At 42.5% G+C, this 27,991-nt stretch overlaps 1 protein-coding gene across 1 annotated transcript in view; it reads left to right on the forward strand.

Moving 5' to 3' along the window:
- The window catches only part of ADAM9 (ADAM metallopeptidase domain 9), a 127,529-nt gene that overhangs the window by 56,975 nt on the left and 42,563 nt on the right, over positions 1 to 27,991 (forward strand). Inside the window, exons 8-11 of the mRNA XM_075858815.1 lie at positions 17,897 to 17,968; positions 21,150 to 21,319; positions 24,282 to 24,363; positions 25,954 to 26,087. Coding sequence (XP_075714930.1) covers positions 17,897 to 17,968; positions 21,150 to 21,319; positions 24,282 to 24,363; positions 25,954 to 26,087 — 458 coding nt within the window. The remainder of the gene's footprint in view (positions 1 to 17,896; positions 17,969 to 21,149; positions 21,320 to 24,281; positions 24,364 to 25,953; positions 26,088 to 27,991) is intronic.

Here is a 27,991-nt window from a genome sequence, read left to right on the forward strand (position 1 = left end):
TACAGAAATTATCTTCACTTTCAGCCCATTGGGGCTTTCAATCTAAATTCTAAATTAACCTATTAGTATGTTTTTGGATTGGGCGGGATACCAGAGTACCCGGCGGAAGCTCACCAACATGTGGAGAACAGACAAACTCCATGAAGATGTTGCCATAGGTCGGATTCAAACCTAGGACCCCAGCGCTGCTAACCACTGGGCTACCATGCTACCCCGTATATACAGGATTTTGTGGAATGAACCTATATTTATGATAAAAATCTTACCAATTCACTATAATCCCATCATGCCTGTAGCTCCATTACTACCTGAGACAATGCTACCAAACAACCCTGACCTTATTATATTAATAGGTTCCCACTATGTATAACTTTACATGGGTTATCTGATTTTTAAAACCCTTCATCAAATACCCTATTAGGGCATTTTGATTTGAGGAAGCACTCCGGGTTTGTGTTTTTCCATCCCCCGCTTTTTAAATAAAATGTAGTGACTTACCTGGTGCTGTATTTCATGGGCCACTGCACTGTTCCAGGCCGCCATGGGGTCATTTGAATTTCAACTCTGACAACACAGATCCTAAAGTGTCTACTGTAGAAACCAGATGTCAGTCTCTCTATGCAAGTCTATGAGACTCGCATTGAGGCTCTCATAGACAGCAGAATGTAGGATAAAGGGAGTCAGAATGAAGATCACGTGACCCCCGCGGCAGGCCATAATAAAGCGGTGGCCTAGAACGATGCGGTGGCCTGTGAAATACAATACCAGTTAAGTACCTACAGATGACTACATTACATTTACAAACGGGGAAGGGGGGGGGTCCCAGAGTACTTATTTTAATAGAGGTGGTCTTTCATTCAGGGATCTTATTTGTTACCAAAAAGTATATCTTGTTCTGGAGGACTCGACACGAAATGTGTATGTGTAATGCTTCATTTGTCCTGTGATGGCGCTGTAGGATTATTTAACACTTATTGCCAAGTTCCCCCATAGATACAGCTAATCATTAGGGGACTGGCCACTCTGTGATCCGCTAACAAAAAGTGATTTGTGCTTAATAGACAACTCCTTTAAAGAACAATCGATTTACTACCATCTATGAAAATGGAAGAATTATACATATCATGAAAAGTCAACTAATGGATCAAGCCTTAGAACTCTTTTTACATGTCCATCTATAAAATTATTTTTGCTAAATGATTTTCATGACAGACTAAATAGTAGACAATTCTAGTTTAGTGCATTTCCCCTTTAAGGTAAATATTTATTTGTCATTCACATAGAGCCAAATTTCCACCATCTTTACTCCTGAGCCCAGCATGTCCGTAAAAAAACATGCCAAGCTTTAAGGGTATGTGCACACGGCCTATATACGGACGTAAATCGGGCGTTTTTGCCCCGAATTACGCCCGAAAATAGCGCCTCAATAGCGCTGACAAACATCTGCCCATTGAAAGCAATGGGCAGACGTTTGTCTGTTCACACGAGGCGTATATTTACGCGCCGCTGTCAAATGACGGCGCGTAAATAGACGCCCGCGTAGAAGAAGTGACCTGTCACTTCTTTGGCCGTAATTGGAGCCGCTATTCATTGACTCCAATGAATAGCAGCGCTAATTACGGCCGTAATTGACGCGGCGTTTAAGCGCCTGCACATGCCGGTACGGCTGAAATTACGGGGATGTTTTCAGGCTGAAACATCCCCGTAATTTCAGCCGTAACGGACGCCCTCGTGTGAACATACCCTAAGGGGTTGCCCTACCATTAAATATCCTATTCATTGTATAAATCAGGGGTCAGCAGCCTGTGGCATTGGTGCCACAGCCGGCACGTGGGCCATGGTTTGCTGGCACACAACCCTCTTCCTGTGTCCGACCCTGAACACCGGGAGAGAGAGCGGAACTTCTCTCTCTTCTGGTGTTCAGCACCGCCAAGCGCGTAATGAAGCACTATGCTTTCCCGGTGATCAGCGCCGCAAGGACGGAGTTCAATGATCGAATCTGAAAAAGAAAAAGTCAGCAAAAGTTGGCAGCTCTCCATCCTATGTGCACTCTCCCCAAGCTGGTATTCAGTAGCTGTGGTCTCTCCTATGTGCACCCCCCAAGCTAGTGCTCGGTAGTCGCTCTCGCTCCTGTGTGCAGCAACCCCAAGCTAGTGTTCCGTAGCCACACATGCTCCAGAGATGGAACATCTTTGCAAAGAAAGTCAGCAACAAGGGTTACACTGAAATGTACGTTTAATTAACTGATTAATTGGTTTGTCACATACGTGGCAACCGTTTGTCTTATGTGACGTTCATGTTTTCATGGCACACGGAGTACTTCATCATTGATTTTTTTTTTTATCTACACGCTTTACAAGAAAAGTTGCCTACATCAAAATGAACAATGTTTGCAATCTACATGCTGTTAAAAAACAATCCTGTGAAGAGTTAGAACAATTACTTGCATAATATGGCACCACCCTTCTGTTCAAAGTGTATAACAATCTGCATGTCTACCTAGTGAGCTGAACGCTAGTGGACACACATGCTCAGTAACTCCCCCACAGCCAGGTCTCTGTATAGTGATCCTCTAGCTTTCTGGCCTGCTTGTCAGGGAAGGTGCGGAGCCTCTGCAGTAACATGTCAGTATAGTGGAGGAGACTCCTTGTCAGGGAAGGAGCGGAGCCTCTGCAGTAACATGGCAGTATAGTGGAGGAGACTCCTTGTCAAAGAAGGAGCGGAGCCTCTGCAGTAATTGTCAAGAATTGTTGTAAATAGATAATCTTCCTCCTTAAAATACCATTTCTTAAAAATGTGGCCTAATATAGTTGCAACAAAAACTACAACCTGTCCCGCATAAAACAAGCCTATGGCTACGTCAATGGAAAACTGAAAGGTTATGGTTCTCGGAGTGAGGCAACACAAAAATAACTTTTTTTCATAAAATGTTTTTAGTGTGCAAAAGTACTAAAACTGTTAAGAATATACTTATTTGGTATCGCTGTATTCTTACCGACCCGCAGAATAAATGTAACATGTTATTTTTACTGCTCAATAAAATGTGGGAAAGAAAATGCATTGCGTTTTTGCATTCCGCCCACACAAAAAAAAAAAAGAAAGATAAACTAATCAAAGGGTACCATTTAAAAATACAACTCATTCTGCAAAATGAAGCCCTCGAACAGCTACATCGATGGACAAATAGAAAAGTTATGGCTCTTGGAATGCAACGAAGAAAAAAGGAAAACATATTGCTAAAAAAAAGTCGGTCAAAACCGATATTAACTGTATTTCTGAACTTTTAGTATGAAAATGATTCGTGGGATAATCTCTTTACCTCCACAGCCCAACGTTAGACTTGTATATGACTAATGTACCCACCTCATGCCAACTCCATGATGAAGCTCTGTTTTTTTATATACCAAACGGGGTTCTAGAAAAACTTTTTTTGAGGGGATTCTGGAAGACCGTTACCGCTAGAGCTATCACGTCTACATTAGTGATGGGGTAGTTGTTGGGATTCCACAGGATGGGCACTTTTTTTTTCAGGGTTCTCCCATTTTAAAATGGTTGGGTATTACTGTTCTAGATCAAAACTTATGGTGTTGTTGTCCTAGTCCCTCCTTTGTTTAGGTGATTGTCCAACCCCCCCCCCCCCCCTGGTCTTATAATAATGGAAATAAAAGTTCCTACTTGTATTAGAGAATTTCGAGTTATGTCATGTCATTTTCTGACGCCGAGCAGATGTTTGGCATAAAAAACTGTGTATGGGTGGGATCGTTGTTTTCAGTGACCAGCTCTGTACAAATATACAAAATGTGACATCTGGTGATAATGGATCAATACAGCCACTGACCTAGTGTAGTTCTTTGCTATATTCAGATGTAGCCAAGTTTATCTGGACTCTGGTAACTTGCTGCAGCGTGATATCACACAACAAAAGCCATTGAAAGTTAAAGTTTCTTGACACTATTTAAAGAGAACCCTTCACCTGCCCATACATGTGCAGCATGAAATAGGCATGCCACCACGGAACAGAAGAGGAGAAAAAGAATGTGAATTCTTCTTCTTCTGTGTCATGGAGGCCGGAGTATCTTCGGCAGCTGCATTGGAGCTGTGCACGCAAGCGTGCGGTGTGCGCGCACGCTTTCAGTCGCTCTTCAGCTCTCGGCAGAAAAGGACAAGACAGTGTGATCTCTCGTGACTGTGTGATCTTGTCTGCCGAGAGCTGAAGAGTGAGAGCGTGTGTTGGCATGCTCGCACAGCTCCTAGTTGCGCATCCGCGCGCACACGCTCTCCTCTCTCGAGCTCTTGCTATGACACAATCCGTAGCTGATTGGACAGTCTCACAGTGATGTTACACGCCCCCTTGCCAATTACACGCCCCATGACAGTTCAGGGAGTTATTTAAATATCGGCGTCCAATATAACGGCACTGATATCTAAATAACGGAGGAGGGTAGGAACATTTTGTAAAGTGCCCCAGGGTTTGTGCAGCCCTACCTATTACATGCTGCATTCAGCTGCACATGTATGGGCAGGTGAAAGGTTCTCTTTAATGCATTAAAGGTCAAGATAAAGATGGCTACATCTGTACATCAACGGAAAGGGATATTTTAGTCATATAATGGGTGACTGTAGCACGACTGTCCCACTAGAAAAAAAGTGTACCTATAGGGGCCCAGAGTAAAGAATACTATATTATGTTCAATGCACATGTTATGCAAATTATAATCTTAAAGGTATCCGCAGCAAATCGAACACCGATTACACTCAGAATTATGGCTGAAAGTCTGCACCAAATCGTGTTTGCAGATTTTTGGCTGGATTTGCCGCTCCGGACAGCAGAATAGGGGATAAAAAAAAGACTAAACTCGCCTGTACTGGACTCCTGTAGCGCACGTCCCAGCAACCTCGGCTGGTCTCTGTGCTGCTGTCCTCCTGGGATGACACTTTGTCCCAAGCGACCTATGCAGCCTGTGATTGGCTGAAGCGGTTACATGAGATGAAACTTACCGGGAGGCCGTCTTCACTGAGAACAGCATTGGGATCAGTGAGGAATCGCTACAAGAGACCGGGGGAGGTGAGTATGGTGGGTTTTTGTTTATTTTAAAGTGGAAATATGTTTTGTTTTTTCCCCATTGCAATTTTAGCTGCAATTTTTTGCTGGGGAACGTAATGTAGAAAATCTGCAACAAACATGCAACCATTCTGCAGCATATATTTACATGCCGTGGCTTAAAGCAAGCATTAAATGGTGGGGGTCTTTGTGATGAGACACCCACCATCACTGAAACGAAGATGTAAATTCGCTCTGCACCTTCGGATGTGATCACCTCAAGACGGGTTGATAGAAGTTCTATGCGAGAAGTGATAGAATTGTTTCCAGTCTAGACAATACTCTGTGAGCTAAACAGCCTGGATTCTAGACTGATACATTGTAGCAAACTGCCAGGGAAATGTGTGCGGCGGCTGCAGCTGATGTACATAACTCGCAGAGCGTTGCCTAGAAGAATTGAAAGTCGCATTTTGTGCAAAAACTGTAGTTTTGTAACTTGTTCTTTTCTACGCCACTCACGGCACATTTAAAAAAAAGTGGGTGAGGCTTTATAAAATGGGACGGTACCACCCACAGCCTGATAAATTACAATTTACAATTAAAGTAAATTATAGAGAAAATCTAAAATTGACTTTAATAAATTAGGCACATCTTACTCCAGCACACTTTAGATTATAAGGCTATGTTCACACAGGGCGGATACGCTGCATAAAAGTACATTGCGCATACGCTTTGGTCTCCGCAGGGAATTCCGGCCCAAAAAACCGCACCAAACTGTGGTGCAGTTTTTCTGCCGTAATGTCCGATGTGGAAAACGTCAGGTAAAAAAAAAAAAAAAGATCTGGGTTATTATAATCCTTTTTTTTTGTGGTAGAATCGCAGCTGTTGCGCAGCAAAAATCGCAACATCTGCTATTTGTTGCAGGTTTTACCTTCCCAATGAATTCAATGGGGAAAACCCACATCAGAGAAGCAGCGATTCTGAAGCATAAATGGACATGCTGCGGATTAAAAAAAAACGCAACGCAGGTCAATTTCTGAACGTTTTTTCAGCATATTTTTTACGCAGCGTGTGGATGAGATTTGTTGAAATCTCATCCACTCTGCTGCTACTGTAATACGCTGCGGATTTTCTGCAATGAAATACATTGTGGAAAATCCGCAGTATTTACACTATTTGTCAACTTACCCTCAGACTGGCCATACGCCAGTCTGAGGGTAAGTTGACAAATAGTGTAAATACTGCGGATTTTCCACAATGTATTTCATTGCAGAAAATCCGCAGCGTATTACAGTATAAACACCAGTCTTAATAAATTCCCCTCATATGATAAGGTGTTTACCTCCAACCACCACTAGAGGGAGCTAACTACATATGGATTTATATAATGCAAAATAGCTTTCCAGAAGGAAGAAAACTGAAAAGTGGTTGTCATTGCTCTTGCCCATCCATTTGTTGACCTGCTACAGATAAATGACCGCACCAGCATAGACTACTATGGAATTGAATATCCATACCTCCCAACCGTCCCGGATTCAGCAGCACAGTCCTGGATTCATGGTGGCGCCGGGTGGCCGGGATTTATGTCCTGCTGTCAACTGTATCTGCGTCCTCAGGGCGCAGATACATTTGAACACATTGCTGAAGCAGGGAACAGTTAGCTCCCTGCTAAAGCATTAGTTGAAAGCGGAGGAGCAGAGGGAGCTCCTCCACTCGCCGAGGACTCCCCGGGCACAGGGCTAATTTAAGCGCAATGCCATGATGTCAGGAGCTCCTCATGGAACGGAATCCCTGTTGCCGTTGTTCTGACTGGGGATTCCACTCCTAGAGGAAACCCCTGAGGTCACTGTCCATATATGAATAGTGACGTCAGGGGCTCCTCCTGGAGTGGAATCCCCGGCCAGAGCATCGGCAATGCTCTGGCAGGGGATTCCGCTCCTAGTGGGAATCCCAATGGCACTATCTACAGGGCGGGGGTTCTATCTTCAAGGGGGTGTGGCACTATCTACATGGGCACTGTGGTACTATATAGGGGCACTATTTACAGGGGACACTGGCGCTGTCTGCATGGGCACTATCTACAAGGGCCCTGGCACTTTATATGTGGGCACTGGCACTGGGGCAACTAAGGGGGCATTGTACTGTATGGGGGCAACTAAGTCGGTATTATACTGTATGGGGACAGCTAAAGGGGCATTATACTGTATGGGGGCAGCTATGGGGGCATTATACAGTATAGTGGCAGCTAAAGGGGCATTATACTGTATGGTGGCAGCTAATGGGGCATTATACTGTATGGGGCAGCTAATGGGGCATTATACTGTATGGGGACAGCGAAGTCGGCATTATACTGTATGGGGACAGCTAAGGGGACATTATACTGTATGGGAGCAGCCATGGGGGCATTATACTGTATGGGAAAGCTTTAGGGGCATTATACTATATGGGGCAGCTGTGGGGGCATTATACTGTATGGTGGCAGCTAAAGGGGCATTATACTGTATGGTGGCAGCTAAAGGGGCATTATACTGTATGGTGGCAGCTAATGGGGCATTATACTGTATGGGGCAGCTATGAGGGCATTATACTGTATGGGGAAGCTATAGGGGCATTATGGGAGAATCTGTGGGCATTGTACTGTATTGGGGCATCTGTGTTGGTGCATCTATGGGGGCATTATACAGTATGGTGGCAGCTATGGGGGCATTATACTGTATAGTGGCAGCTATTTGGCATTATACTGTGTGGGGGAAGCTATTTGGCATTATACTGTGTGGGAGGCACTATGGGAGCATGATACTATGTAGACTAAACCGGGTGTTTATGGGTGGGGATTGGGTGGGATTAGAGGCGTGGCTTAAAAGAAAAAATTGCGGTTGTCCATCTTTGTGATACTTAAAGATGAGAGGTATGGAATCCGTACTGGCATTTTCATATATGACTGGAATATCTCTTTGCTAGTAATAGCTGGTAGGTGGTCCATCTGTTGTCACAGAGCATTATATGAACTTTTGAAAACCTTACTGAAGAGTCCAGAAAACCCAACCTTCGGATTGACTTCAGCATATGACACATCTCAAAACCATAAAATATTTTACAGTCTCTCTGTTGGAGTGATGCAGTCTTTAGTCGCTGTGCTCTTTAAAAGCTTAGACAATTATTAGATCAGATCACTTTTTGCTACAAGATCTTTAACGATATGTAAATTCTCCTACAATTTCAGATCCATATTCTTGTCGATAGGGGGCAGTATTATAGTAGTTATATTATTGTACATAGGGGGAGTGTTATAGTAGTTATATTCTTGTACAAAGGGGGGCAGTATTATAGTAGTTATATTCTTTTACATAGGGGGCAATATTATAATAGTTATATTCTTGTGCATAGGGGCAGTATTATAGTAGTTATATTATTGTACAAAGGGGGGCAGTATTATAGTAGTTCTATTCTTGTACATAGGGGGCAGTATTATAGTTGTTATATTCTTGTACAAAGGGGGGCAGTATTATAGTAGTTCTATTCTTGTACATAGGGGGCAGTATTATAGTTGTTATATTCTTGTCCATAGGAGGCAGTACTATAATAGTTATGTTCTTGTACAAGGGAGGCAGTATTATAGTGGTTATATTCTTTTACGTAGGAGCAGTATTCTAGTAGTTATATTCTTGTACAACGGAGGTAGTATTATAGTGGTTATATTGTTTTACGTAGGAACAGTAGTCTAGTAGTTATATTCTTTTACATAGTGGCAGTATTATAGTAGTTATATTCTTGTACAAAGGGGTTAGTTATATTCTTGTATATAGGAGGCAGTATTATAGTACTTATAATTTTATATATAGGGGACAGTAATATAGTATCTATATTCTTGTATTTAGGAGGCAGTATTATAGTACTTATATTCTTGTAGATAGAGGGAAGTATTATTGTAGTTATATTCTTGTATATACGCGGCAGTATTATAGTACGGTATATTCTTATACATAGGAGGCAGTATTATAGTAGTTTTATTTTTGACAATAGGAGGCAGTATTATAGTGGTTATATTCTTGTACACAGGAGGCAGTATTATAATAGTTGTATTATTGGAAATAGGAGGCAGTATTATAGTAGATATATTCTTGTATATAGCAGGCAGTATTATAGTAGTTATATTCTTGTATATAGCAGGCAGTATTATAGTAGTTATATTCTTGTACATAGGAGGCAGTATTATAGTAGATATATTCTTGGTCATAGGGAGCAGTATTATAGTAGTTATATTCTTGTACATATTGGGTAGTATTCTAGTAGTTATATTCTTGTGCACATGGGGCAGTATTATAGTAGTTATATTCTTGTACATAGAGGGCAGTATTATAGTAGTTGTATTCTTGAATATAGGGGTAGTATTATAGTTGTATTGAACAAAGTAGGCAGAATAATAGTAGTTATATTCTTGTACATAGGGGGCAGTATTATAGTAGTTCTATTATTGTACATAGGAGGTAGTATTATAGTAGTTATATTCTTGTGCATAGGGGGCAATATTATAGTAGTTATATTCTTGTACATAGGGGGCAGTAATATAGTTGGTATATTCTTTTACTTTCTAAACCTAATACTAAGTGTTAGACATAGGAAGTGTCATCAGAGCCTCTTCAAGAAGCAGCTCTAATAATATAAAAATTCTCTCACATGTTCATATTCATATTTTTGTCATAAGGAACTTTTATGTTGTGTGCAAGGGAGAACAATAAATGCAGAGGACACCACCCAATGTGATGGCGGGGGTCTCGCTTAGGTTTGAGAGTCACATCACTTGCTATTGTGCTATAACTCCTTCACTGCAGTACCTAAGTACCGTCCTTTTAAGACCCCCACTGATCACACATTGACGGCCCTATCCCCCTGTAATCAATAGAATATCGCCACTAGACAATCGCTGCTGGTTAATCGCTTAGTGTAATTAAGTAAATACATTAATTTTAACATAATAAGTGTCAACCCCGTTGTTCTGTGCTCCTCGCACTGATACTGGATTGCGATGTAATGCGGTTGCACATCTGTTATTGTATTATGTTTTAGATTTCCCCTGGATATTTCCACCCTGTGGTAGCGTCCCCACCCTTTCTCTCCTAATCTCCATAATCTATGAACACAGTGTCCATACGCTGACACCAAGGATCCTAATAACCATCCCTGCTGCGGTCATTTATCCCCCACATCCAAATATCTAATTAGAACCGTCAGCAAATATTTCCTCTCTGTTCTTTTATATCCTCCCACAGTAAACTCCCTTCATAGGCCTCATCTGACCACTGAGCAGTGGAGACAGCTAATGCTCAGGTTACAGAAATGGAGGAGTCCCTGATTGAATAAGCTTTTATTTTTCCACATTTGTTTCTGCAGCAGCTGAGGTGTGTAGTACAGTGCCAGCAACAGTGTATCCCTATGCAGTATCAGCCAGCCTCAATTGTTCCCTAGTATAAACCACAGCCTCCCCATTATATGCCAGAATGCCTCAAAATGTCAGCCAGACATCCCCCATCCCATTTTTTTAAGTTTGCAGCCGCCCTTTGATGTATTGCTCTAAGAGCTGAACCCAACCAGCCTCTGAGTCTTAAATGTCCCTTTAAGACTCAGTCTCCCTCTCTCCTCCCCCCTCCCCTCTCCATAGTCTTCTATGGGCAGTAGTGTCTGTGTGTGTCTCACTCATTTCCTGCTACCACCTCCCCTCTTCATAGACTTCTATGGGCTACAGCCTCTCTCTATCTCTTGTCTCTCTTCTTTTTTCTATTCTCTCTTTTCCCTCTCTTTCCCCTCGTCATAGACTTGTATGGGCAGGGTGTCTGTGTCTCTTTTTGCCCCTGCTCCCCCTCCCCTATCGATAGATTTTTATGGCTAGGCTGTGAAAATACAAACCTCCACTTTCTGCAGTCCGTCTCGTCTGCTCTGTAACTAGGGACAGATTATGCTTGAACACAGGTGGTGGACAGCAGATTACAGGAAGGGAGACACCTAATGGCAGTAACTTCACAGAGAATTTGCATAAATAAAATGACAGAATTTTAACAGTAAGTCAATTACAAGTTTATATATAACAGGCATACTATTAGGTTGGCTTTTAGTTGTTTTAAAAGTTAGTGTCCCTTTAAGATGTCCGCTGATGAACACTTAAAGGGAATGTGTCGCGAATTATTTTTTTTTTCAAGTAAGTTACTTATTTTTATTATATTTTTTACGTTTTTTACTGTATTTTTTTTTTCTTCCTCAAGGTAGAAAGTATTCAAAATTAAATAATAATTTGGCATGTTTTCCTATGTTGGCCACCAGAGGGAGCACTTCCCAGAATTACAGCAAGGTGAATAAGGGAAAGCACCCTGACTCACAGCTGCTGTAAATTTGGGAGGGAAACTCACCCCCTCCCTATTTTTGGCTACAAGCCAGGAAAAGGTATCTTCAACTTGCTAAGCATTTTCTGGCTCCCATTTTGGGAAAGCATTTACAATGCATCTGGTAGAAGCGATAGGACACACCTAATGATGAAAGTCAAGAGGGAAGCCCCTGTAGTGAATGACTATTCAGTTGACCGGTTCACACGGCGCGTTTCTGACGTAGTTTTCTGGCATAAAAAAAAATGCTTGATTACGCTTTTTATTTACATAATTGCTAAAACACGCTGTTAATACCTAAGACTCGCTTTTTTACACACGCGTTTTTAAAAAACGCGTTGTGTAAATAAAGAAGTCAATTTCTTTGCACGTAAAACACACCAAATGTTCCCATAGTCAATCGGAGTCCTAATTATGCGCCACAAAAACTGGCAAACAGCGCACACGAAATGCGTAAAAAAACACGCAAAAAAAGCGTTAAACGCTTGATTAAGCTACCCATTTACATCCATGGGAAAGCGAGTCTTTCGTTTTTTATGCAAGCGTTTTTAAAAACAGTGTTGTGAATAAAAGAAGCATTGGATCAATTCTTTGGTGCATAAAATGCGCCAAATGTTCCCAGAGTCAGTGGGAGTCCTAACCGCCCAAAAACTTGCAAAAAGCGCACACAAAAACTGCAAAAAAACCCGCAAATAAAAAGGAATTGTGCATGGCCCCCTAGAAATGAATGGGTCGGTCTGCTATCCGTTAAAAAAACGGATAGCATACTGAAGCATTTCACTGAAGTGTGCTTGAGGCCTAACTTTATATTTTTTTGCAGGTTCCACTGGACCTATTGGACTACGTCGTAGATTCGGTAGACTACTGCGATGATCTACGTTTTTGTTTTTTTAAATAAAATGGTTAGCGAGGATTGTGTGGGGGAGTTTTTATTTCAATAAAAATATTTTCTTATGCCTCTGTGTTTTTTTAATACTTTACTAGCGCCTGGATAATGGCAGTTGCCTGTTTGACGTTCACTACTACGTTCACTACTAAGGTGGGGCTTAGTGTTAGACAGTAAAAAGGCTCGCACTAACCCCCATTATTACCCCGGTACCCACCGCCACCAAGCGTATTACGAAGAGCGGGGTACGATCCAGTACACGACCATCTGTTGTGGTGGTCGAGCAGTGGGGCGGCCGCAGGCAGGTATTAGAAGGCCAAGAAGAGCCAACAACTGTGGCCCTTCCCACCCTGGTAATGCTAGGCTGCGGCTGTTTTATTGTATTTGGCTGGTTATCAAAAATGGGGGGCACCCCACGTCATTCTTTAGCTTTAAAAAAAAATAACAATACGACGTGGGTTCCCCCTCATTTTCATAACCAGCCAGATACATCACAGCAACAGCAGCCTAGCATTAGCAGGATGGGAAGGGCCACAGTTTTTGGCCCTTCCCAGCCTCCTAATACCAGCCTGCGACCGCCCCAGTGCCCGACCGTCACAATAGATGGTCGGATACTGGATCGTACCCCACTCTTCGCGGCACCCCTGCTGGCGCGTACCAGGGTAATAATGGGGGGGGGGGTTAGTGCTAGCCTTTTTACTGGCTAACACTAAGCCCCGCCTTAGTAATGGACATTGTCAAACAGACAACTGCCGTTATCGAGACGCTAGTAAAGTATTAAAAAAACACAGACCTAAGAAAATATTTTTATTGAAATAAAAACCCTCGTTAACCATTTTATTAAAACATAAATAAAATGTAGATCTTCACAGTAGTCTAGCGAATCTACGACGTTGTCCGATAGGTCCAGCGAAACCTGCAAAACAAACAAAAATTAAGTTAGCAATATGAAAACTATAAATACTTATACTCACCTACAGCGACTTCTGTCTTCTCCCCCGAGCCACAATAAATACTATAGGTCCCCACAAGCATCCTGCACGCACCCTCCCCCCCACACACGCACTCACGCCCACGCAAACCATCACACAATCCCCCCAACAGGCACCCTCCCACACACGCCCACCATCACACTACCCCCCACAAGCACCCTGCACACCCCCCCCCCCAGTGTGTGGGGGGGGGTGTTGCGCAGTTGCATGTTTGGGGGGATTTGTGTGTGTGTGTGGGGGTGCTCACTGGTGATTTAAAACAGTTGATCAGTGGCTATGAATTATTAGCGGTGCCCGTGCATACTCCACTGCACAAAAATAGGACAAAGCTCTGCTGCGCATACTACACACACCGCTCTATTGCACACAGTTCTGCTGCACACACTACACACACACACACACAGCTCTGCTGCACACAATACACACAGCTCTTCTGCGCGCACACACACCCAGCACTTCTGCACACAGCTCTGCTGCACACACACACACACACACACACACACACACACACACACACCGTTCTGCTGCACAGACACGTACAGTTCTGCTACACACACACACAAAGTTACAGCAGGTGTGCAAGGGGGTCACGAGAGGGGGGGGGTCGTGAGAGACACACACCCACACCTTACCTGCAGTGTGGTCTGTCTTCAAAATGGCGCCGGCTTTCCCCCTACAAAGCAGCTTCTATGGTGGGTCGCTCTGAACTGCGCATGTGCAATACAGAGCGAGATTGCAGAAAGCACAGGTTATAAGGAACAGGTCCCGTTCGTTATGTCCTATGCCCTGTAGCTGCCATATTCCATCTGTGTATGTGTCGTGAATTGACACATACACAGATGAAAAAAAACATGGCCGCTCCCAGTAAAGTAAGAAAGTGTTAATAAAAAAAAACATTGTGTGTGAAAAAATAAATAAAGTCAATATAATATTTTATTAAATAAAAACACATAAATGACTAAAAAATTAATGATACCTTTCCTTTAAGGATTTTACATAAGACAGAGCTCTTTTTATTGCAGTATTTTTTGTAAGGAAGTCACTGCTAATCGTATGTTTAAGTACCTGGTGGGAATGTCCGCAGCATCATGTTGGCGCCAGTACTTACATATTCATTCCGGTGGCCTGATTCCTATTAATTACATTCTAATTTAGCTGCCAGTTGTTCTCCATTTGGGGGGGGGGGGGATCCCTTCCAGGCCCCACACTAAAGGATTATTTCCCTGGATCAACTAAGTAACCCCCTTCCCCCCCCCCCTTGGTAATTATAACTTTGATTACTATAGGATAAGTATTTTTTGTCCTTTTTTTAATGGTCTTCAACAACCTTTTGTGGTACAGCATTTCAAAGTCTAACTGCTCTTACTATAAAGAAGCCTTTCCTATAGGCAAGCAAAATGGGGGAGCTGGAGGCCTTGATACTGGAAGAAAATATAGATATAGTTGGTGTTGCTGAAACATGGCTGGACTCTTCACATGACTGGGCTGTAAATCTACAGGGTTTTACACTTTTTCGTAAAGACAGGACAAATAGGAAAGGTGGTGGTGTATGTCTGTATGTGAGAAGTGATATGAAGGCGAGTGTGAAAGAGACAATAGTGGGTGAAGACTGTGAGGAGGTTGAAACCTTGTGGGTGGAACTAGAAAGGGAGGTAAACACTGAAAAAATTACTTTTGGTGTAATCTATAGACCCCCCAATATAACTGAGGAGATGGAAGGTCAGATATATAAACAGATGGAGCGGGCTGCACAGGCGGGTACTGTAGTGATAATGGGAGATTTTAATTACCGGGATATTAATTGGTGTCATGGTTCGGCTTCAACTGCAAAGGGGAGACATTTCCTCAACCTGTTGCAGGAAAATTTTATGGGCCAGTTTGTGGAAGACCCGACTAGAGGTGAAGCTCTGTTGGATCTGGTCATTTCTAATAATGCAGATCTTGTTGGGAATGTCAATGTTCGTGAAAACCTCGGTAACAGTGATCACAATATAGTTACATTTTACCTATACTGTAAAAAACAAACGCAGGCTGGGAGGGCAAAAACATTTAATTTTAAGAAAGCCAATTTCCCCAGGATGAGGGCGGCAATTCAGGATATAGACTGGGAAGAACTAATGTTAAATAATGGGACAAATGATAAATGGGAGATTTTCAAATCTACTTTGAGTTATTATAGTGCAAAATTTATTCCTACAGGTAATAAGTATAAACGACTCAAATTAAACCCCACATGGCTTACACCTTCTGTGAAAGGGGCAATACATGACAAAAAAAGGGCATTTAAAAAATACAAATCTGAGGGTACAGCTGTAGCCTTTGTAAAATATAAAGAGCTTAATAAAATCTGTAAAAATGTAATAAAATTAGCAAAAATACAAAATGAAAGGCAGGTGGCCAGGGATAGTAAAACAAATCCCAAAAAATTCTTCAAGCATATAAATGCAAAAAAGCCAAGGTCTGAACATGTAGGACCCCTAGATAATGGTAATGGGGAGTTGGTCACAGGGGATCAAGAGAAGGCAGAGTTACTAAATGGGTTCTTTAGCTCTGTATATACAACAGAAGAAGGAGCAGCTGATGTAGCCGGTGCCAGTGCTGTTAATATATCAGTTGATATACTGAATTGGATGAATGTAGAGATGGTCCAAGCTAAATTAAATAAAATAAATGTGCACAAGGCCCCGGGACCAGATGGGTTACACCCTAGAATTCTTAAAGAGCTTAGTTCAGATATTTCTGTCCCCCTTTTCATAATATTCAGAGAATCTCTAGTGACTGGTATAGTGCCAAGGGACTGGCGCAGGGCAAATGTGGTGCCTATTTTCAAAAAGGGCTCTAGGTCTTCCCCGGGTAATTATAGACCAGTAAGCTTAACATCCATCGTGGGGAAAATGTTTGAGGGGCTATTGAGGGACTATATACAGGATTATGTGACAATAAATAGCATTATAAGTGACAGCCAGCACGGTTTTACTAAGGACAGAAGTTGTCAAACTAACCTAATCTGTTCAAAGTGTTTTTGGACTTTGCAAAGGCATTTGACACTGTCCCCCATAGACGCCTAATGGGTAAATTAAGGACTATAGGTTTAGAAAATATAGTTTGTAATTGGATTGAGAATTGGCTCAAGGACCGTATCCAGAGAGTTGTGGTCAATGATTCCTTCTCTGAATGGTCACCGGTAATAAGTGGTGTACCCCAGGGTTCAGTGCTGGGACCACTATTATTCAACTTATTTATTAATGATATAGAGGAAGGGATTAATAGCACTATTTCTATTTTTGCAGATGACACCAAGCTATGTAATATAGTTCAGACTATGGAAGATGTTCATGAATTACAGGCAGATTTAAACAAACTAAGTGTTTGGGCGTCCACTTGGCAGATGAAGTTTAATGTAGATAAATGTAAAGTTATGCATCTGGGTACCAACAACCTGCATGCATCATATGTCCTAGGGGGAGCTACACTGGCGGATTCACTTGTTGAGAAGGATCTGGGTGTACTTGTAAATCATAAACTCAATAACAGCATGCAGTGTCAATCAGCTGCTTCAAAGGCCAGCAGGATATTGTCGTGTATTAAAAGAGGCATGGACTCACGGGACAGGGATGTAATATTACCACTTTACAAAGCATTAGTGAGGCCTCATCTAGAATATGCAGTTCAGTTCTGGGCTCCAGTTCATAGAAAGGATGCCTTGGAGTTGGAAAAAATACAAAGAAGAGCAACGAAGCTAATTAGGGGCATGGAGAATTTAAGTTATGAGGAAAGATTAAAAGAATTAAACCTATTTAGCCTTGAAAAAAGACGACTAAGGGGGGACATGATTAACTTATATAAATATATTAATGGCACATACAAAAAATATGGTGACATCCTGTTCCTTGTAAAACCCCCTCAAAAAACAAGGGGGCACTCCCTCCGTCTGGAGAAAAAAAGGTTCAAGCTGCAGAGGCGACAAGGCTTCTTTACAGTGAGAACTGTGAATCTATGGAATAGCCTACCGCAGGAGCCGTCACAGCAGGGACAGTAGATGGCTTTAAAAAAAGGTTAGATAATTTCCTAGAACAAAAAAATATTAGCTCCTATGTGTAGAAATTTTTCCTTCCCTTTTCCCTTCCCTTGGTTGAACTTGATGGACATGTGTCTTTTTTCAGCCGTACTAACTATGTAACTATGTAACTATATTCATGATGGAAGCACCTTTTCTCCACACAAACATAAGATTCCTTAGTCTGACGATGATGATCTCTCTAAGTGCCAATTCTTTATATTGACCATGAATATTTATAATTCTTAAAACACCCGACATAGGGCTCTAGGCTATGTGAACAGAGCCTTAGGTTGGAAAATCTATTAATAAGAACAACTCTCAGCCTGATCTTTCAGCCTTATCAATTCCATTTATTTAGTTACCCATTGAAAGATTTTCCAGCAAGGACCTCGCTGGGGATATTCAGATACCTGGAGAATTCTAATCAATAGAAAAACATTATATTACAGAGTGACTGGGTTTTTTATTTATTTTTTTAATTTACATTCTATAATAAAAATGATATATTATTATATTAATCATGTTCTGTAATATCTCTTGCAGTATGACATGTTGGGACAGAACGCCAGCGCTGTCCGTGCTGAGATGGTGGAGTTGTCCAATTACTTAGATAGTGTAAGTATTCTGAGGTCTATTACTGTTATAGCTCATGTTACTCCAGGAGATTTTCAGGAAATTAACTTTTAATCTTTTTAAAATGAAAAGATAAATAATTTTCTAATATTCTTTGTGTAGAAATACTTTACAGATTTCAAGATCCCTGCTTGCATTCAGGACCCTCACCTATTAGCCAGAGTGGATACAAGCAGTGTGTCTCACTGTGGAGCACCTTCCACACTCATGCATTACAAGCAGAGCCTATTGATTTCAATAGCAACTGTGTAATACTTATTTTCTCCTGTAGTGGAGCTGCAGGGGAATTGAAGACTTGCTTCCAGGTTCCTTCCCAGTTTACAGCTGATCACTGGAGGTCCCAGCAGCATGACACCCTGTGATTAGCTTCTAGTCAGGGGTCTAACAAAAACGGATTGTCCTAAGTGGACGAGCCCTTTAAGTGATGGTATGCATGGAATATAATGAATTTATCCCAAAGCAACCAGTTCTACATTAAAGAGGCTCTGTCACCAGATTTTGCAACCCCTATCTGCTATTGCAGCAGATAGGCGCTGCAATGTAGATTACAGTAACGTTTTTATTTTTAAAAAACGAGCATTTTTGGCCAAGTTATGACCATTTTTGTAGTTATGCAAATGAGGCTTGCAAAAATCCAAGTGGGTGTGTTTAAAAGTAAAAGTCCAAGTTGGCGTGTATTATGTGCGTACATCGGGGCGTTTTTAATACTTTTACTAGCTGGGCGCTGTGAAGAGAAGTAACATCCTCTTCTCTTCAGAACGCCCAGCTTCTGACAGTGCAGATCTGTGACGTCACTCACAGGTCCTGCATCGTGACGGCCACATCGGCACCAGAGGCTACAGTTGATTCTGCAGCAGCATCAGCGTTTGCAGGTAAGATCGACTTACCTGCAAACGCTGATGCTGCTGCAGAATCAACTGTAGCCTCTGGTGCCGATGTGGCCGTCACGATGCAGGACCTGTGAGTGACGTCACAGATCTGCACTGTCACAAGCTGGGCGTTCTGAAGAGAAGAGGATGTTACTTCTCATCAGAGCGCCCAGCTAGTGAAAGTATTAAAAACGCCCCGATGTACGCACATAATACACACCCACTTGGACTTTTACTTTTAAACACACCCACTTGGACTTTTGCAAGCCTCATTTGCATAATTACAAAAATGGTCATAACTTGGCCAAAAATGCTCGTTTTTTAAAAATAAAAACGTTACTGTAATCTACATTGCAGCGCCTATCTGCTGCAATAGCAGATAGGGGTTGCAAAATCTGGTGACAGAGCCTCTTTAAGCTTAATGTTGTTGTGGTTTTTTTGTTTAATTTTTTTTAGATCTTCGTAATATTTCTAGTTTTCCCCCTATGCCGATCTTCATCCAAAGGGTCTTCACACGTAGTGTAAATACTGCTTATTTTCTCCAACAGATTTTATAGCAGTGGAACAAATCTCATCCACATGCTGCGTAAATGATTGGAAAACCGCTCAGAAATTGACCTGCGGTGTGTTTTGTTTTTTTTGTTCGCGGCATGTCAATTTTATTTGGGTAATTGCTGCTTTTTTGTTGTGGGTAAAACCCGCAACAAATAGCAGATGTTGCTATTTTTGCGGCGTAAAAGCTGCGATTCCGCCGCAAAAAATTGCAACTTAGGAAAAAATATAAAACCTTATACTTACGCAGAATTCTGTGCGGCTTCATCCAGGGATGATATTTCATCCCATGTGACTGCTTCAGCCAATCACCGGCTCGGATGTCATATGGGATAATACGTCCCCTCAGGAGGCCGGGCAGCGGGATGGCAGAGGGACCTATAATCATAACAATAGTAAAAGCAACAGCTTCCAATTCGGTATTTAAAAAATTTATTGCGCCTGAGTAGTCATACAGAAGACAAATAGACAACCGTTCCACCTGAAGAAGTGATTGGGTCTAGGGTCGAAACTTTGCTGTTTTTTCTTCTGTATGACTACTTGGGCAAGGGAGGGTCCGTTACATCACTCTGTTTTATAAAAAATGCCCTTTTGTATGCATGAAAGACGAGAATTTTTTTTTCTTCACTGGTTTATCTATATTTTAAATTAAAGACTAGATGCCAGCAATTCCTTTATTCTTATTTGCCCATGACAACACTTCCGGTGCAGTGTTTCTACTATTTCAGCACTCCCTTAGGGACATTGGCCCACATTTATTAAAGTGTTTACATCAGTATTTACAAAGTTACATCGAAACTTGGACCAAAATTGCAAATTAGTTTTTTTGTCACCTTTATCTCAACTTGTCAAATTGTAGAAGTAACCAGAACAATGGGCATGGTTAGATGCAGCGAGGCGTAGTTTAGGTTAAAGTTAGTAATTGAAGTAAGTGGAAAGCCTGCTCAAATAATAAGACGTTTTTGCCTGTCTAAAAGGTCAACATGCGCCAAATTTATTGAGAGACGTTCTCCTTTGGCACAAATCTAGCCAGTTACCCTTTCCACATTGACTGGCATGGAATACGCCAATTTTAGTAAATGTGCGCCAGTGTGTGGATGCAAATAATCATCCACCTCCATGTCTATCAGTGTACATATACACATAGAACTGACTCTTTCGAAGCCAGGTGAATACACACACAATGAGGCTCAACAAGGTCTGAGTACATACATACATACATACAGGAAGTGTTATCATGAGGACACAGGAACATCTATCAGGTTTCTTTTAAAACAACTCCTTTATTATTAAGATTAAAGATAAATTAGTGATTATTAATGGAAATGTGCTGATTAATTTAATATTATACCTTTGCAGGGGTTAGAGCTCTGGATTTCTGATACAGAGCTCTAAGTTTCCTTCACACAGCCATTAAGCAAAATAAGAATATTCTGACTGCCTGCTTCAGCCACTAGGGGGAGCTTATAATATAACAGAGTATGTTTAAATTTGTATGCAGTGAGCTCCCCCTAGTGGCAGCTGCAGGCAGCAGAACTTCATTGTTTAGTTTTATGGCTTTGTGAAGGGAAGCAAGGAATCTGGGACTTTGTAACAGGAAGAAAACCGCTCCAAGCCCTAACAACTTGACAGAAGCGGACGACTTAAGGACTTGGAATCCATGCACATAACCTAGTCAGATCCCACAAGCTCTATTTATAACAAACCTTAGTGATGAGTGCGTTATCCTTTATTTTCTCTAGATGTACACGTTGCTGAATATAAGAATTGTCCTGGTGGGGCTCGAGATCTGGACATCTGGGAATCATATCAACATTGAAGGCTCTGCTGGAGAAGTACTGGGCCGTTTTGTGCAGTGGCGTGAGAAGGAACTTGTGCCACGACGCAGGCATGACAGTGCACAGTTTGTTCTGTGAGTAAACCTCTTATGCTGATGTAGCAGAGCTGAGTTTGTCATTTGTCGAATTCTGCTATTGTTTTAGATGCTGATAGACTTTTATTGGATAGATGAAAACTTTCAGAGCAAGGGTGCAAAACCTGCGGCCCGGGGTACTATTCTGTGCTGCCCTCTGGTGGCTGCTCACATGTACTTATCATGTAGGACAGAAGAGTAGTGGATCACAGTGTGGGAATAGTAGTAGATAAGCACTAAAGGTGTGGCTGGCAGTTATGAAGGCACTGTATGGTTGGCACAGTTGTGGGGTATGGTGTATAGCTGACACTTTTATAGGGGCACGGTGTAAAGCATTGTTGTTTATAGGAGTTGTGAAACGTTCAGCTTTTTTCACAACGTCCATAAACTACAACAGGGGGATACATATGCACGGAAGCGGTCTCTTCCTGTCTGTAGTGCTGAACTTGTGAGCAGGGGACCCAAATTTTTCCGATTGGTGTGAGTCCCAGACATGGAACCTAAATTTGTCTGCTCAAAAAAAAAATTTCGCCTTGAAACCGGCAAAAACTTCCGAAATCGACCCTCCATGGATTTCAATGGGAGGCGGAGGCATTTTGTTCCCGCGAGCGGAAAAAAACGCTTGCGCCAAAAAGAAGCGACATGCCCTTTCTTTGGGCGTTTCCGTCTCTGACCTCCCATTGACATCAATGGGAGGCAGAGAAAGCGTTTTTGGTGGCGTGTTTTGCTCGCAACGCCCAATGGCCGTGGCCAGAAAACGCAGAGGCAAACGGTGTGCAGGCAGGTCAAAATCCAGACAGAATTTTGAGGCAGGTTTTTCTGCTTGCAAAAAACTCGGTATGAACAGAGTCTTACTTGTCAGACCTTTATGAAATATGCTGCCGTTATGACTTAATTGTCTCAGATGTGAATACCCCTTTGAATTTTATTGTGATTTAATATGACAGTGCCGCCCTCGGAGCAGAAAAGGTTGTGCACACCTGCTCTAGAGTCCATATTAAATGTCAGTGCGACCGCAGCCATAAGGCCTACCAGGCCCGGTAATAAAAACTGGCATCACCCCAGACAGACTCTAAACAGAGATCTAGTTATATGATGTAGAACAGGTCAGAAGGATGAGAAATACCACCTGTAATATTATGTATCAACGCTGGGGTCACATCGTATAACTTTTAATATAAAGTGGTGGTAACCGTGTTCTCTACTGGCAATAATGTTAATGTCTCTTCTCCTATAGCAATAAAGAAAATTTCTCACCAAAATAAAATAAAACATCTGTACATATAAGCGCTTAGGAGGGTTGTCCACTTTAGACTGTTATTTTATTGTTGAAAGAGTCCCGCAAAACTAAGCTGATCATGCTGATGATGATGGTGATCAGCTCTAATCTGAGGAGGAGCCAAGTAGATAGTGTTCAGTTTCCATGCAGCACACCCACAGGGTAAATAAAGCATTACATGGTGCCCATTGGAATCCCTGGACAGATGGAAGTATCACCTGACTTTCCCAATAATGTATATAATTCAAACGAGTCTGGTACTAATAATTAATGATGGCATATTTCTAGGATATGCTATCAATATTCAATTAGTCCAGGTCTGACAGCTGGGACCCCCACTGATCACAAGAACAAAGGGTCTGCACCTACATCATTTACCAGACACAGCGCCACCTTCATCTGTGTCTAGTTATTGCAGCTAAGCCCTATTCAATTCTGCAGTGCCCATTTGTTCTCATGACCAGTGGGGGTCCCAGTGGTCAGACCTGCACCAATGATATGACATCGGTCATTAGTAAGAAACCTCCTGTCGTAAACGCTAGATGATTTTAGCAGTTTTGAATTAATTTGGAGTGCAGCCTCAACTCATTGGAGTTCTTTTGTGGATGTACTTATTTGTACAATAAGAAATCATACAGTTTTCTAATATACATGTATTAGAAATTCTGCTGACATACATTTCTTATACTACATGAGTCCCCTGCCACAGTGGAATGATATAGTCCACCGATTAGTCCTGTGTAATGCATCCACAGGCTAATTGAGTATGACTAAACATGGCATCAGTCGCGTGACCACCACACGCACTTGCACACACATCATGTGACCACTGCACGGCACACACATCATGTGACGACCACACACGTGCGCGCACACACATCATGTGACCATTGAACACACATCATGTGATCACCGCACATGCACACACATCATGTGACCACCCCACACATCATGTGACCACCACACCCACAGAATGTGTTGGGGCCACATAGAGGACACATCCATGGGATAAGTGAATTGGAGTAATGGTGGAATAATGATAAACAATTGATTCACTGCCTGTATTCACAGTCTCTAGATGATTTATAAAATAACTGCCTGTCTCATGTTGTTAATAACGTTAAATGAAGAAAAAAAAACAGGGAGAAGAATGTAAGAGCTGCTCCGCACAGACATGACAGACGTGATGAGGTTGCTGTAGGTAGAACTACTTTATAATTTCTGCTCCTCAATAGCATATCACTCACCTGTTATATACCTGGACAGTGTTACCTGAATGCCAATGGTCACATGATGTGGGTCACATGACTGCCGCCATCTTTCCTCCATTCGGTTATCCTATGGGTGCGTTACATTGGATTAATCTGTGGGCTATACCATTGTATATTTTTTTTAGACAAAGGCAACTGCTCTGATATAAGAAAGGTATGTGAGCAGAATTCTAAATCCATGTATATTAGAAATCTGTATGTTTTCCTATTCTATAATTAAATTAATAGACAACCCCTTTAAGGGGATAGAGTCAAATCCCCTGAGCAAGCACCCGCCATACAATTTTTTTTTAACAGTGCGGCTCCTGTTTTTGGGATTGGTCTTGCCAAGGCCAACAACCGGAAATGTATTTAAGTGTTATATTTTCATTAATTTTATTGTTTCATTGTTTTTTTTCATAATTGTTTGCAGTAAGAAAAGATTTGGTGGCACAGCAGGAATGGCCTTTGTGGGTACCGTCTGTTCCAGGGGCCATGCAGGTGGAATAAATGTGGTATGAAAACTGTACTGTATTCTATTTGGGTGAAGCACCCCCATAAATGTTCTGGAAACATTTTTTGCCTTTGTTTTTTTTGGGGTTTTTTCGATGAAATGTTTGTATTTCGTATAATATTCAATTTGCAATAAACCTTAATACAAAATTTTGCTTTGTTTCAGCGCTACAGCTTCTATGTATTCACTGTACATAGAAGTTTCAGGACGCTGCTGTAAGCCAAATCCGTCAGTCAGCTGGTCTATTCTAACGTATCTCATTGTGGAAAATCCGCAGCGTAATACAGTAGCAGCAGAGTGGATGGGATTTGTAAAAATCTTATCCACACACTGCGTAAAAAATCTGCCCAAAAAACGTTCATAAATTGACCATGCCACTTTATGCTGGGGAATCGCTGGTTTTCGGTTGCAGATTTTCTCTATTGAATTTAATGGGGAGATAAAAGCAAAAAATAGCAGATGTTGAGATTTTTGCGGCGGAAAAGCAGCGATTCCGCTGCAAAAATCGCAACTCAGAAAATAAAAAAAGGTTATACCTACCCGTAGTCATGGCGACGCGTCCCTCTGATGTCCTGCAGCTCAGCCTCCTGGGAAGACGTTTCATCCCATGTGACTGCTGCAGCCAATCAAAGGCTGCAGCGGTCACTTGGGATGAAATTTCATGTGAGGAGGCCGGACAACAGAGGGATGCGTCGCCATGACTACGGGTAAATTTAAACTTTTTTACCACTGTTTTCCGCAGCGGACCATCAGCCCCGAAACACTGCACCGCAATTTGGTGTGTTTTTTTTATCCAGAATTCCGAGTGTCCAGCGCAGATATGCTGTGTACTTTTATGCAGCATATACGCCTTCTATGAACATAGCCTAAGCCTAATAGTGATAAAATCAAAGTTTGCTTGATCTGTATTAGGCTTAGATGAGGTTTACTCTGGTTTCCTGCAGTCACCACTAGGGAGAGCTTAGGCCCTTTTCACAAACAGCGTCGGAATCGGCACCAAAAAAGTCCGAAATCGTCCCTCACGTTTTTTTTCCCTGAGCAACTTTTGGCCGCTCGCTGGGAAAACAAGCGGCATGTCCCTTATTGCCTCGGTTCTGCCTCTGACCTCCCATTGAAATCAATAGGAGGCAGAAAAGAAACGTTTCCGAGCGTTTTTCGCTGCGTTTTTTTCCCTGCGGACCTTGCATCATATTCAATGGCCTTGAACAGAAAATGAAATGAAAACCGCTGCATAAGAACGCAGGCAGGTCAAAATTCCTGTAGCTCCCTCTAATGGCGGCTGCAGGCACATTTGACGTTCACTTTGGAGATTTGGCACTTTGAATCAGAACAACAAAGCTAAAAGTGAAGATATCAATGTCTTTGTCTTCGTGTAGAGGAGTATATGAAATATACATAGTGCATGGCAGAACATGACCGCACGAGCACCAAGGAGGGAGGCACTATGTCGGGCCCATCATAAGCACAGGCCCTCCCTAAATACTTATAGGGATGGGAGGAGTTATGAGCACTGATTTTTTGCGTTGTGATGATCTAGAATCTTCTAGATTTCTTCTATAATTGGTAATTATGTGTTATGTCCTTTCTCTAGTTCTCAAATCTGAATGTGCCATCGTTTTCTTCAATTGTCGCTCATGAACTGGGTCATAATTTGGGGATGAATCATGATGATGGCAGAGGCTGCACCTGCTCTACTAAATTCTGCATCATGAACTCCGGAGCCTCGTAAGTCTACCTGCATTTATACACACTGTGAATTGTCAGACTTCTGTCCCATTAGGATAATCCCTGTCCATCCATAGGTCTTATTAGGTCATTTGGATGTTCCAAAGGGGGTCTTAATGCTTGGGCTCCAGTCTAGTAACAAGAGCGGAAAGACAAAGCAAAGAATGACCCATGCGGTAATCAAGTTATTACCAGTAGGACCTCATTTGGAGAACCCCCATAACTACCATGAAGCAGATATGGCTTCTGCCTTGGGGCCCAGCAGCTGTAGGCCCCAAGCCATCATCATGCCACCATCATGCCAAAGATAAAGTTACCGGCCTCACTAGGATACATCTAGACGAAGAGCACTGGTGATGGCTAATTGGATCCTCATTCCAAGTTTTGCCCTGGACACTTGTTACATGCAACGTTAAAAAAACAAACAACTGGGTATACAGTAGGCACTTGCCACTAGGTAGGAAAAATAGTGTTGGCTCCACCTAGGCAGGCTATACCCTTCCAATGGACACAGCTAATCAGTTTTAGCCTAGTGTCTATAGGAGGCAGACACCACCTAATTCTCAGGTCTCACTTCTTTTTTTATTTGTTTCAAGTCCATCCTTTTACCTTTAGGGTCAGGGGGGACAGGTCAACAGCCTAGTCAACCCACCGAGGGTGTCAGGAAACCGTTGGAGTACTCTGCACTGCGCTTCCGCCACCACCTGTCACCTAACACTTTTTTCTACTTCTGCAGATATTGTCTGTTACAGGTTAGCAATAAGGTCGCCCTGCGTGCCCTCAAAGATCTTGAAGGGTGAGTGTGTGGTAACCCGAATAGAAATTACACCCCCCTCCTCCCTCATGGCTGTCTATAAGGTTGCTGTGGCTTAATGGGATACACATTACAGTGTAGTACTGTCAGTATACAGGTCCTGGTGTTCCACTGCGATGGCTTTCTCCTGGCTGGTCTCTCTTCAGCGTGGGCTTTTAGCTTGGAGGTCTCACTTAAGCTGCACCATAGCTGCTGTCAGCGCCATCCAAGAGGGCCTGTATAGACCTGCTTCAGCCTGTCAACTTCCCAGGATCCTCAGCCCCCTGTCGTTGGGACATGGCACCAGAAGGCCAGCTCAGTACAGATTCCATGAACATGTCGATCCTTCTGCCTCCACGAGTTTGCCAGGAGTATCTCTGGTGGGAGAACACCCCAGCCATATCCCAGGACCGGTCCATCCTACCTCTCTGTTGGCTGGTCATCTCGACAGCTACCAACCTCTCTGGCTGAGGGGCGGTGTTCGGTCTTCTCAAGAAACATTGTCCAAGGATGAAGCTCTGCTGCAGATCAATCTCCTCTGCAGGGTCATATGGGCTAAGCCAGAACTGACAACTCCATGGCGTTTTGACTATCTGAACCACAAGGTCGGCACCAGCAGCAGAGTGGCAATGTGGTAGTCTTCTCAGATGCATCACTGGGCGGAGAATAATGTCCCAGTTCTGTCATCAATCCACATGCCTGGTGTGGACAACTGGGCTGCAGACTTCCTCAGTCTATAGAAGCTGGATCGGGGAGAATGGTTTCTTCATTCAGAGATTTTCCTCCAGATCTGCCGGAGGTGTGGCAATCCAGATGTCGACCTCTTCGCCTCTCACCTCAACTATAAGGTTCCAGCTTACGTGGCGAGGACTCCGGATCCCAGGGCTCTCTTCTTCGAGAGCCTGGATATTTTGCTCTATTTTCTTTCCTTGAAAGTTGCCTTCTTTGTGGCCAATACCACCATTTCGGCGGTGTTCAAAGCTACCATTGCTTGACTAATTAGGTCTATGATCCTGGAATCCTATCCGCTCAAGGGCAAGGTTCCTCCGATTCTGGTTACTGCCCATTCCACGAGGGCTGTCGTGCATCCTAGGCAGTATGACACCAACCT

The sequence above is a fragment of the Rhinoderma darwinii genome, chromosome 3 (genome assembly GCF_050947455.1).
Source record: "Rhinoderma darwinii isolate aRhiDar2 chromosome 3, aRhiDar2.hap1, whole genome shotgun sequence".
NCBI lineage: Eukaryota > Metazoa > Chordata > Amphibia > Anura > Rhinodermatidae > Rhinoderma > Rhinoderma darwinii.